This window comes from Tribolium madens, unplaced genomic scaffold (genome assembly GCF_015345945.1).
Source record: "Tribolium madens isolate multiple individuals breed KSU strain unplaced genomic scaffold, Tmad_KSU_1.1 Scaffold_96;HRSCAF=242;Tcas5.2_LG5, whole genome shotgun sequence".
NCBI lineage: Eukaryota > Metazoa > Arthropoda > Insecta > Coleoptera > Tenebrionidae > Tribolium > Tribolium madens.
This window is the reverse complement of record NW_025401068.1, coordinates 16,283,477-16,296,643: the sequence shown is the minus strand read 5'-3', so window position 1 is coordinate 16,296,643 and position 13,167 is coordinate 16,283,477. Positions and strand designations below refer to the sequence as shown.

General features: G+C 30.6%; 2 protein-coding genes across 3 annotated transcripts; both read left to right on the top strand.

Annotated features, from left to right (window-relative positions):
* Nucleotides 1–19: 19 nt before the first annotated feature.
* On the top strand, nt 20–1,027 carry LOC123013212 (coiled-coil domain-containing protein 43). Its single transcript, XM_044411614.1, has 2 exons — nt 20–200; nt 254–1,027. Exons 1-2 carry the CDS (start codon nt 30–32, stop codon nt 707–709), a joined length of 627 nt encoding a protein of 208 aa, XP_044267549.1. The 5' UTR covers nt 20–29; the 3' UTR covers nt 710–1,027.
* Nucleotides 1,028–2,694: 1,667 nt separating this feature from the next.
* LOC123013989 (cullin-3) lies at nt 2,695–12,358 on the top strand. Of its 2 annotated transcripts, none has more exons than XM_044412874.1 (7): nt 2,695–3,171; nt 4,105–4,302; nt 7,326–8,273; nt 8,331–8,501; nt 10,772–10,879; nt 10,941–11,065; nt 11,116–12,358. In XM_044412874.1, the coding sequence occupies exons 1-7, from the start codon at nt 3,106–3,108 to the stop codon at nt 11,813–11,815; spliced, it is 2,316 nt and encodes a 771-aa protein (XP_044268809.1). In that variant the 5' UTR covers nt 2,695–3,105; the 3' UTR covers nt 11,816–12,358. The 2 variants fall into 2 exon arrangements, with proteins under 2 accessions (XP_044268809.1, XP_044268808.1); XM_044412873.1 differs by lacking the exon at nt 2,695–3,171 and adding an exon at nt 3,701–4,051.
* Nucleotides 12,359–13,167: the final 809 nt, after the last annotated feature.

The window sequence follows — 13,167 nt, the reverse complement described above, 5'->3', positions numbered from 1 at the left end:
CCGAAAAGTCACTAAATTTTTAAATAAAAATGGCCACTGCCATGGAGGACTTTTCTTCATGGTTAAATCGCACTTTGGAAGAGTTAAACACGGATGAAAGTGTCTTCGGCTCTTACATTCAAGGCATTTTAGACAGTGATGAATCTTACGAAGAAAAATTTGAGGCATTACAAGGAATACTTTCAGAAATAATTCAAAATGTGAGTGTTGAATACCCCCACTCGAGCACAAGCGTCACATGTCGCCTTTTTAGGAGGAAGAAATAAATAAAATATGTAACGAAATCTTGGAGAAATGGCAGTTTCACAAACGCAAAGAGCCGCCTCCGTCGCAGAGCACGAGTGATGATGTTGATACAAAACTTGTCAAATTATTAGAATCTCAATCATTAGCCACCACCAAACAGAAAAAGTACACAGAAGAGGAGAAAAAAATCCGCGAGGCGATCTTGTTGCAATACTCGCAAATGACTGACGATGAAGACGAGGCAGAGGATGGGAATCAAGCAGGGGACCACAAAGAAAACGGCTTGGAAAAGAACACAAACGTACAGTCGGTTCTTCATGCAGAGAAAGTTAAAAGAGAACAGGCCAAACTGGACAGTCAGAGAAAGAAGGAAAAGGATAAGGAAGATAGAGAAAAACAGAAACAGCTAAGAGAAGAAAAGAAAGAGAAGCGTAAGACTCAAAAAGGGGAGAGAAGAAGGTAGCGACGTTGAAAATTTATAGATTTTTTGTTCTTCCCATGGTTTTATTGTGAATAAATGTTGAAATAACTATTCTAGTAAGACAAAAGCGAGGAAAATGTAATTGAAACAAAGTTGATTTTTACAATTTTATGTGGGGAGATGACTTTATTTTTTATAAAATAAATCGGCCGGATTTGAGAGAACCGTTTGTGTGGACTGTAGAGTATTTTTAATAAATTGTATACTTAATAATTATAATCCGAAATTTTCTTACTTTTCCTAAATGAGACAAATTGTATGATGTATAATTGGTTGCATACATTACCTCTACCACTGTATTCCAAGAAACTAATCAAAAATTTGATTTAAATTAGTTTATAAATATGACAATAAATTATTTATGTCAGTTCAAAAAATGTCAATGTCACGCTTTATTGTCATTATGATTGACGTTTGAAACTAAAATTTGAAAATCTTGGTTGTTTGGCATCGATTTTCCGAAACAATAATGCCAGCAATACGTGTTTTTATATAAGTTCAATAAATTATTTTGATTTGTTGTCATGTTTTCTCTAGCTATCAGTATAAAAATTACAAAAACCGAAAGTGAGGTTATTTGCCTAAGGCTCGTTTTACATTTTTATGTCACTCGAATGACAAATCGTCAAAAATTCCGTGTCCGCCAGTGTATTATTTCGTTTTTATTGCATATTTTTTATTACACCTACATTTATGACTCCGTATTTTGTTTTTTTTTACTGATAAGATGTTAAAAACAGTTTTTAATTTATTATTCTACAAATTCTAATTTAAATTCAATATTTTGAAATTTGAAAATGTGAGTATATAGAGTTTTTCGTAATGTGTGAGACTTGAAAAGACGTGATTATACTTTACTTATTGAACTTTACATAAAAACATCAAAAAGAATCTTTTTAACACAGAAAAATGCCAATAATAATACTCTTATACAACGAAATGCTACTTTCAAAACTTCAAGTGTAAATTCTCAAAGAAGAATAAAAGTAAAACATTTTTTCCTACGACCATATACGAAACTAGATCATAACGCACAATTACATATGCGCCAAAATTGGCAATATCGAACGAGGTCGAAAATCTGTGCGATTTGTTTTCGCACTGTGTGTTAGAAATTTAACGCACAATTCACACTCGAATGTTTTGTATTTTTTCATTTAACGGATTTTTTTTGTATCCATTATAAAAAATAAATCGTTAGGAAAAAAAAAATATGTTCGTAAGAAAAAAAATATTTATGGTCGTAGTAAAAATAGTGTACAAAACTTGCAGGAAAGTGTCTAACGCTCTCGCGGGATTGCCTGCACTCGGCTTACGCCTCGTACACAACTTTCCCGCTTGTGCGTTATTTATTACTTTCCGTGCTCGTTATGTAATATACTATTAGTGTAATTATAACTGAATAAAAAGGTGTATAGTATAAAATAGCTTTTAATTTCTTTGTGTAGAAAAAAAATGTTAAAAATATGAAACATACAGTGATCAAACATAGCTAAGTATATGCATAATTATATTTTTGTTAAAAAAATAATTACAAACAACAAAAACTGGTATTTCTTTTGATTTAAAACAGGTCTAGTGTTGTCAAATTTCTCGTTTCAATATTACCGTCTCGCAAAATAACTAGCCACTATATAAAAGTATATTTGTAAAATTAAAAACCAAACTTATAAACAGATACACGTTAATAAAAGATTATGTTTTAATAAGACAGTAACTTGACAACATTGTTATTAATGTTTGCAACCAACAGTACACCAAATTGTGTAATGATAATGTCGATTTTATGCAACTTTAGTGACGATTTCGGAAAAACGTGTATTTTTGTACAATTGCAGACAAATAAATCATTGAACTAGCAATTTAAACAATTTTAATTTATGATAATGAAAAAACCAAATCAAAAGTAACCGCAATGACGTGACGTTTCGTGTGAATTCCAGGGAGTTTTCGGTTCGTAATGTTGTCGCCAATGCGTGTCTCTGAACCTGAATAATAAAAAACGAATCAGCTGAATGCTGAAAAGTCCGAGAAACTTTCTCTTCGTTTTTCTCAACGTTGACAATGGCGATGTGAAGTTTGTGCATCGAAAGGTGAAAAATCGCGTTTAATGCGAAAAGACAATTTTCCACTAGTTAAAATCCGTTTCGTGTGATTGACTTTCGCTAGTGCTTTAGCTTTTACCAACATCATCATCATCTCTAAAAATCGGAAAAACGAAACGGGCATTGTTGTTTAGTGTTATTGTTAAAGATGAGTGGTTGTTTTCACGAAAAGGAGGACTCGAAGCCGGAAAAAGCAACCTTTTTTGATACCAGCTACGAGTGATTTGTGCGATTGCCGAATTTGGTGCGTGGTGTTTTAAACGAGTTACGAAAATGTCAGCGATGAAGAATTCGTCTCTCAGCAAAAAGGAAGGCAAAATGAGGATTCGTGCCTTTCCAGTAAGTCCCCAAAATTATCCAACGAACAAGTGCATTGTCCTCTAGAAATGTCAAAGTGATACGCTTTGCGCGATTATTATCATCAATGACCCTCGAAAATCAACCAAAATAACACCAATCATCACAATTTGCACAAAAACAAGCCCCACCAAAATTACCATGAACCACGGCCACCTTGCAAAGAAAAAATCAAAAATTGAACCTCGCAATTGTCACAAATGTCAGTTTTTTTATTTAAGACCCACCAAAATTTCGAATTCTACCATGAATCACGGCCAGAGACGGTTTTTCCCTTCAGTTTCGGCCAAAATAACACCAATCATCACAATTTGACAAAAACAAGCCCCATCAAAATTACCATGAACCATGGCCACCTTGCAAAGAAAAAATCAAAAATTGAACCTCGCAATTGTCACAAATGTCAGTTTTTTTAATTAGGATCCACGAAAATTTCGAGTTTTACCATAAATCACGACCAGAGACGGTTTTTCCCTTCAGTTTCGGCCAAGATAACACCAATTATCACAATTTGACAAAAACAAGCCCCACCAAAATTACCATGAACCACGGCCACCTTGCAAAGAAAAAATCAAAAATTGAACCTCGCATTTGTCACAAATGTCAGTTTTTTTAATTAGGACCCACGAAAATTTCGAATTTTACCATGAATCACGGCCAGAGATGGTTTTTCCTTTCAGTTTCGACCAAAATGGTGATTTTCATTCGCGCAAACAAATTGAGTCTCCTACTTGTCATAAATGTCATTTTTCTTTCACCATTTTTGAAATTTTGCAAAATTTATGTGTTGAATATCTCAGACATGAAAAACGGGCAGTTTTGCAGGCAAAATGACCCCCCCGGCGACATCACGTTTAAATCTGTATTTGTGGTGTTTGAAATCTGAACAGTCATTTCATTTGATTTGTTTTATAGATGACTATGGATGAAAAGTATGTGGAGAGCATATGGGCCCTTCTGAAAAATGCTATTCAGGAAATTCAGAAAAAGAACAATTCAGGATTGAGTTTTGAAGAATTGTACAGGAATGCCTACACTATGGTTCTCCATAAACATGGAGAGAAATTGTACACAGGGCTCAAGGAGGTTGTTACTCATCATTTAGAATCAAAGGTAAGAAGAAATATTTATTTCTGAGATAAGAAAAACGAATTTTCATTATTGGGTTAATTGCAGTGTTTATCTTTGATGACTAATTTAAACACAGCAAATGCCCAATGGTATTACATTGCAGGTTATTTTTAACACAGTAAATTAATTAACTTTGAAAGAATTCCAACAAATTGTATCAAATTTTTTTAAACTATTATTTCGTTTTTGCTTGTTTTCACAATATTTATTAAAGCTAAACATCGCATATGTTCACCTTGATTACACGATGCATTTTTTTTTTTTTTGTTATTTTAAACTTTGTTGTTTATGACTACTTTTGAGTGTATGCACGATGACTATAATTTTTTTATCAAAATGAATAAGATAATAAAAAGTAGTGATTTTATCTTGCAAGTTATTAATTATTTAATGTATATTATCAATTAACGAAGAGGAAGAGAGAATGAGATAAGAGGTAATTTTTTGCCACTTTATTTGTTTTATTACATCAAATATTTATTACATTTTGTTACTACATTCATTTAACCAGATGTAACTTAAACAAATAAAATAATGTAATGTGCTTTACCTATATTTGGAGTTATAAGCATTTTAATTTAATTTGCGGGTATTTTTTTCCAATTTGTTTTTGGTAAAAAATTACATGATATATAAAGGCCTATGTGAATCTTGTTTCCTTGTTATAAGGAAACTTAGGTAATTATGTTTTTTATAGATTTTTTAACGATCAAATGTGCATGACCCCTTCATCCACTATACTAATACATTAGTTTATGTTATTAAAAAAATGATAAAAGTGTTATGTACCAAAAAACAAGCTTTATTTTCTAATATAAACTTTGTGATAACTATTGCTTTATAAAAATATTTCAATTTTAACAAAACATTTATAAATGAAAAAAAACGACACAATATAAAAAAGTCCACTTTATGCTGTCCCGAAAATTAACATTCTCATTTAAAAGATTTTTTTTCTTGTTTACTAGGCGTAATTTTGAAGCTAGTTCATCGACTTTTTGAAAACGGTTTTCCATATTAATATCATATTTTTCAATAAGAGACGGAATTATTTCGAAATATTTAGACAAAAATATACCGAAAAGTCACCAAATTAAGTGAAAAATAATGAATTTTGCTTGTTTACATCACGTTTTTTTGTAAGATTCTGTTAAAACATATTGAAAAATTACCAAATTGGGTTAGGCGTTTTAGCACGTTTTTCAATTAAAAATTTACAAAATTATTTCGTCACAAATCGCTAAATTTACTCAAAAATGGTGTTATTTTTACTTTTTTAGATTGTGCTAAAAATTTTGTTCAAAAATTATTCCGTTTTAGGATATTTTTTAGTCAGAATCACAATTGTTTTGAAAATTTTGGTCAAAAATGAGGTAAAAAATGAACAAACTATCACGAAACTAAAATTATTTTTGCTTATTTAGAGAGTTTAAGCATGTTTTTTGAGCCGAAAAAAAGCAAAGCACACAACTTCGTTAAAAATAAGCCCAAAAAGCACATAATTAACTCGAAAATGATGTTATTTTTGCTTTTTTCAAACATTTAGTTGCGTTTTTAAGTCTAAAACAAGGTTTTTTCTTTAATTTTTGCTAAAAAACATACCAAAAAATTAATACATATACCAGACTAAATAAAAAACGACATAATTTATGCTCTTTTCGAGTTTTAAAACATTTCTCAATAAAAAACGCAATTATTTCGCAAAATTTTGTCAAGAATATGTCGGAAAGTAATTGAATTAAGTAAAAAATTGTGTTATTTGTGCTTTTTTTTGAAGATTTATTTTTTATTATTTGTTTATTTATTTATTTATTTTAAATTGTTTTAAAAGAAAATACCAGTTTTCAAAAAAAATGTTACATAACACTTTTATCCACTCACCCCTTCAAATATAATTTGTAAATTACAAAATACAAAGTTTTTTGTATACAGGGTGTTAAAAAAATAGGTGTTTAATAGGTATTTAAGAAGGTAACGGTTTTGGAGATATCGAATGTGAAACGTTTTAAAACTTTTATTCGAAGCTTCTTTTTTTGTTTAAACAGATTGCAAATAAATGTTTCAAAAAACGAATAATTTTCGATATGTCCGAAACCGTTATTTTGCGAACCCATGTTTATTAAGAATTTTTTGTTTGTTTTGGTCCATACTATTACGTTTTGGAATTTTTTTATAATCTTTTTTTAACACCTTGTATTTTTGCCAATTTTAATGATTTTATCATGTTTAAAAAGTTGGGAAATGCAAATCAAAGATTTATAGCTATGTTTATTATGTTTTTTTTAAATAATAATTTCAGACTTATGAAACTGTTGTTTTGAAATAAAAAAAACTAAGCCATTTGTGGTCGTTTTTTGTGCTTATGAAAATATAATTTTTAATTTAAATTACGCTGAAAACTGATAATTATCGACGTGCTTACTGACATTTGCTATGTCATTTAATCGACTTCTGATAAATAGCACGATGTCCACAGGGAATTAGATTTTAGTGATTTATACAAATTTGAAACTAAAATATTATTAATAGTTGATGGATAAATCTAGAAAATTACTCAGTTTTTTTGCAAAGCAAAGGAAAATAACTTGAACGTGAAAAAAATCAGCCGGTTCTGTTTACATTTTTTCAGGTAAATGAAGTTCAAACAATGAGTTGGCATATAGACAGGAGAAAACGATTTTTATTCTCTCTCTAAATTATATAAATTTTATTATCAAATTCGGAAAAATAAGATTGTATTGTAATCATAATCTACAGGAAAATCTATAGTTGAGATTTATCACGCGATAAGAAATGTTTGTTTTGTGAGGCGGCAAAATTGTGTTTTATTTAAAGTTCCTCTCGTTTACGAAGTTATTTCTAGTAATAAAATTTTGAAATTAAATATTGAATAAGGTGGAGAAGAAGATATAAAATTTTATATTTCCACTCATAGGATACTTTATTCCTTTGGGAATAACATAAATGAAATACCGATTTTTACTATTATTATTATTTTGCTGCAGGTCCGTGAAGACGTCCTTCGCGCTCTCCACAACTGCTTCCTGATGACACTGAATCAGGCCTGGAATGACCACCAAACATCGATGGTGATGATTCGTGACATCCTCATGTACATGGATCGCGTTTATGTGCAACAAAACGACGTCGATAACGTCTACAATTTGGGCTTGATAATTTTTCGCGATCAAGTTGTACGTTACGGTTGTATACGTGATCATCTTCGTGAAACCCTTCTCGATATGGTGATGCGTGAACGACGAGGTGAAAAAGTTGATAGAATTTCGATAAAAAACGCCTGTCAAATGCTTATGGTACTTGGTATTAATTCGCGTGCTGTTTACGAAGAGGATTTCGAACGACCATTCCTTCAACAATCGGCCGAATTTTACAAAGTTGAAAGTCAAAAATTTCTAGCTGAAAATAGTGCATCCGTGTATATAAATAAAGTAGAAGCTAGAATTAATGAAGAATCGGATAGAGCGAAACACTATTTGGATGAATCAACCGAATCGAGAATTGTTGAAGTGGTTGAAGAGGAACTGATTAAGAAGCATATGAAAACTATAGTTGAAATGGAAAATTCAGGTGTTGTGCATATGTTAAAGCATCAGAAAACTGAAGATTTGGCTTGTATGTACAAGTTGTTTGGAAGAGTTGCCGATGGTTTAAAAACAATGGCCGATTGTGTGAGTCAGTATTTGAGAGAGCAAGGTAAAGCTTTGGTACAAGAAGAGGAACATCAACCATCCACCAATGCGATCACTTTCGTCCAATCGTTGTTAGATCTGAAAGATCGTTTCGATCATTTCTTGAAGAATTCATTCAATAACGATAAGATTTTCAAACAGATGATTGCCTCAGATTTCGAACATTTTCTCAATCTCAATCCGAAATCGCCCGAATATCTCTCGTTATTTATAGATGATAAATTAAAGAAAGGTGTTAAAGGGGTGGGTGGTACATTTGTAAATTGAGAAAATTCCATTATAAATGTTTTTGTGTTTCAGATGTCTGAACAAGAAATTGAATTGGTTCTTGACAAGTCTATGGTATTATTTAGGTTCCTTCAAGAGAAAGACGTTTTTGAACGCTATTATAAACAACATTTGGCCAAGAGATTACTTTTGAATAAATCGGTTAGCGACGATTGGGAGAAAAATATGATTTCAAAGTTAAAGGTAAAGAAACAAAAAGATTTTTATGATAACTTGGGTGTTTATAACAGAAATCATTCAGTGTCTATCTAAATTTATTTCAAGGTTTTTCTCTTTCCGATACGACTTATCAACAACCTTGAAATAATAATACAAGTAATGAATTCCCTGCAAGATGTTGTTTATATAACAACCATGATGGATTTTAACCAAAAAAAAAGTAATAGAGATAAACTTTTTATTGGGAAATTTAGCTTGTTTATGTGTCATAAGTTACGTGATTGAAAACAATTTGAAAAAGATTTTTTGGAGACTTTAAGTTTGTATTTTAGTAAGTAGTTTTGTCACACAGAATGTTTCAGTAAAACTGAAACTGAAGAAATTGTAATTTTAAAATACTTGTTCCCTGAAATGAAAATAATTAATTTGAAATACATTTATCGTAAAAAAATCAAGACAAATGTAATGTAGCGAATTTTATGTTTTATTCAATTAAGGGAGTGTTAGTTGAGACATCCTGTATACACTGTTAATTGCAATCTGCAGAGACATTACGTTAGAAAAAAATAAGGAAATAAGTCATAGAGAAAAAAATATTCGGAAAATATTTTATTTATTTTATAGTTTGTTGAAAGTTAATTTGCTGTAATGTAAATTACATAATATAAGGAAAAAAAATAGTACTTACAAAATCAACTTATGCACTTTATTAAAAAAAAAATATTAATAATTAAATAACAGTTCAAAATAAAGCAAATTGAGCTATCCAAAATCACAGACAAGGGTCCCCTTTTCACATTTATTAAAATATTGTTTCTATTCCATTAAAGAATATCTAAATAATTAACATTTTGTAAACAACTCTGATGTTTTTTATGTATTTTAATGAACAAAAACACGATTAGCCCGTCACACCAAACTTTTATTTTAGTTTTATTCTCACCTGAGGATGACCACTTTGTGGTCGAAACGCGTTGTGCTATTAAAATAAAAGTTTGGTGTGACGGGCTAATCGTGTTTTTGTTCATCGTTTCCATACCAAGAAGATCCAAGAAGAAGATGTATTTTAATGTTTTAAATTTTAATTTTAATACTGTTTCTTAACGGACTAAGATGTATTGAACCTGGCTAAAAGAAATTGAATTGAAATTGAAATACTTCCAATTCAATTTTGCTTAATTTTAACACTGGAATTATTCTAAATTAAGGTATTTTATTTAAAAAAAATTCTTCAATCCCAATTTTAGGCTGAAATAAAGCAATTTTTGCTATTTTCAATCGATTTGGCTTTAAGTTAAAAATCAACTTGAACCAAAGCATTCCAACAAAATAAATGCTGAAGTAGCAGTTTTCTTCTAAAATAACGCAATTTGAGTTATTTCCAATCCAATTTCGCTCGATTTTAACACAGAAATTATTCTAAAATCAAAATATTTCATAAAAATATATGCTCATAATTTTTTTTAGGCTAAAATGAAGCAATTTGTGCTATTTTCAATCAATTTAGCTCAATTTTAAGCCGGAAATCAAGTTTTTTTAACAAAATAAATGCTTAACTAACAGTTTTCTTTCAAAATAAAGCAATTTGAGCTATTTTCAACCCAATTTTACTACAGAAATAATTCTGAATCAAAGTATTTTATAAAAATAATTTCTTTAATTCCAATTTTAGGCTGAAATAAAGCAATTTTTGCTATTTTCAATCGATTTGGCTAACTTTATGTTAAAAATCAACTCGAACCAAAGCATTCCAACCAAAAAATGCTTAAGTAACAGTTTTCTTTTAAAATAACGCAATTTGAGTTATTTCCAATCCAATTTCGCTCATAATTTTTTTATTCCAAAATAAAGTAATTTGAGCTATTTTTAATCCAATTTTCCTCTATTTTAATACAGAATTCATTCTAAATTAATGTATTTTATAAAAATAATGTCTTTAATCCCAATTTTATGCCGAAATGAAGCAATTTGTGCTATTTCCAATAGATTTGGCTCAATTTTAAGCTGGAAATCAACTTGAATCAAAGTATTTCAATTTGTTTATTATATTATTTTTTCTATTCTCCATTTTTAATAACGCTAGCTTAGTGTATTTTATGATTTTCGTGTTGGTGACAATGCCATTATATGCGGTTATTTTACCAATAATATTCTTATCAATTTTACGAATTTCCGGTGGCGTACATGAAAAAAACTTGAGACTGCTACGTGTTACCAAATAATGCAAAATTCCCTAAATTTAATAAATTAAAAAGCGCACAATAATAAAAATGTTTTTTTTTTGTTTGTTTTAGACTGAATGTGGTTGCCAGTTCACGTCAAAACTTGAAGGTATGTTCAAAGATATGACAGTTTCAAACACGATCATGGACGAGTTTAAGGATCATATCACCAAAACTGAGGTATTAATGTAGTAGAAAAAAAATTGTATGTGCATTTTTAATTGTTTTTTTTTTGCGTTAGTCAAGCTTATGCGGGGTGGACCTTTTCATGCGTGTCTTAACGACTGGGTTCTGGCCTACGCAGAGCGCCACTCCCAAGTGCCACATTCCTGCTGTTCCACTAGCTGCCTTCGAATGTTTTAGTAGGTGAGTAAGAAAGACATTTTATTTTTTTTCTTTTTATCATTTTCTTGTAGATTTTATTTAGCCAAACATAGCGGAAGGCAGTTGACGTTACAACCCCAATTGGGCAATGCCGATCTCAATGCCATATTTTTCGGTCCGAAAAAGGAAGATCCAGACAAGGATGGTGCTTGTTCGTCGACTAGTTCCATCTCGCCGAGGACAGGCCCCCGAAAGCACATAATTCAGGTGTCCACTTACCAAATGGTTGTTTTAATGTTGTTCAATAACCATGAGAAACTGAGCTATGAGGAGATTTTAAACGAGTCGGATATCCCCGAGAGGGATTTGATAAGAGCGTTGCAATCGCTCGCGATGGGCAAAGCGACACAAAGGATCCTGATTAAGAATCCCAGGACTAAGGAAATCGAATCGAATCACGAGTTTTATGTGAATGATTCGTTCACGTCGAAGTTGCATCGTGTCAAGATTCAGACAGTGGCGGCGAAGGGGGAGAGCGAGCCGGAAAGACGCGAAACTAGGAACAAAGTGGATGAGGACAGGAAGCATGAAATAGAAGCAGCTATTGTTAGAATAATGAAGTCGAGGAAACGAATGCCGCATAATATTCTTGTGACGGAAGTGACCGAGCAGTTGAAAAGCAGATTTCTACCATCGCCGGTTATTATTAAGAAACGAATAGAAGGGTTGATTGAGAGGGAGTATCTGGCACGGACGCCCGAAGACAGGAAAGTTTACACCTACGTTGCTTGAACTATTTTTTGTTTTGTTTTGTTCTGGTGGAATATTGTGAGTGGATAAGGATTATCCTCCGACGCAAAACTATACATGGAATTTAAATAATATTAAATTATTCAAATAAAACGACCCCTTTTAACTCTCTTGCGCGATTGGCGCATAATTAAATATTTTGTTTCTCTTATTTTTAGTTTTTTTTTTTTTTAATTTACTACATTGAATTGTTTCTCATATTTATTTCCAAGTTCATGTTTTTGAACATTGTAAATAGTTTCATCGTATTTAAAGATAAATATATAAGGTTACAGAACTGTGCTGGTTTATAAACAGTAAAACTTTGAATTTTCAGAGAAATTAACTTTTGGCACCACCAATTCCGGATTGTGTCGATACATAAATCGATTTGTTTTAATTTTATGTGAATTACGCATTTTTACTGTGCTTCAACTTGTTGCAAATTGTGAAATTTCTCTGTCATTTTTTGTTTAAAATCTTATATTTTTTGTGTTAGGTATGAAGTGAAGAATAAAAATCGACAAGTTTCGTATGAAGAAGTCAGTTTTTTTGTTATTGTTTTGTTGCATTCTTCATTATTTACTCCCCCCATTTCTTGCATAAAAATTATTTAGTGTAAAATTGAATTACACTAAATTTTTATGTTAAAAAGTTACCCCATTTTTTTTTCTTCTCATAATGTTATTGCCAAAACGTATCTTTTAGAGAAAACGGAATACGGCAGTTAACTTTTTTATCATGAAATTTCATTTAAAGCTAAAATAAATAAGCATTAATAAAATTTTCGGTAAAATTTATAACAAAAAATTCAGGTCGTGAAACTAGATCAAAAACAAAATTCACCAGATCCGAGTTGAAAAATTCGCCAAATTTTTACTCATGAAAAAACGCAGTTTTCAGCTTAAAAATCCGCTTTAACTCTTGAAAAAAACAAAAATGACATGCATTTCGATTTAATTCTGTGATTTTTCGGCTTTTCAACAAAATTTTGCGAAATAATTACGTTTCTAGCTGAAAAACGTGCTAGAAAGCTCGAGAAATGTAATTCTCGACTTAATTTCTTGATTTTTTAGTTTGTTTTAGCGAAATCTAGTGAAAAACCTGAAATTTTAGTACAAAATCGCACTTTTTATTTTTTTCAAAAATCAGTTATTAAATCAAGTGAAACAAACAAAATAACATCAATATCAATTGTTTTTGTGATTTTTGAGCGTGTTTGGACAAGATTTTGTAAGATAAATGAGCCTCTGGTTCAAAAACGAATGTAATTTGTTTGCCTGCTTCAACAAAATTTTTAGAATTTTTTTGTTTTTACCTTAAAAACGTGCTTAAACACGTGAAAAAGGCAAAAA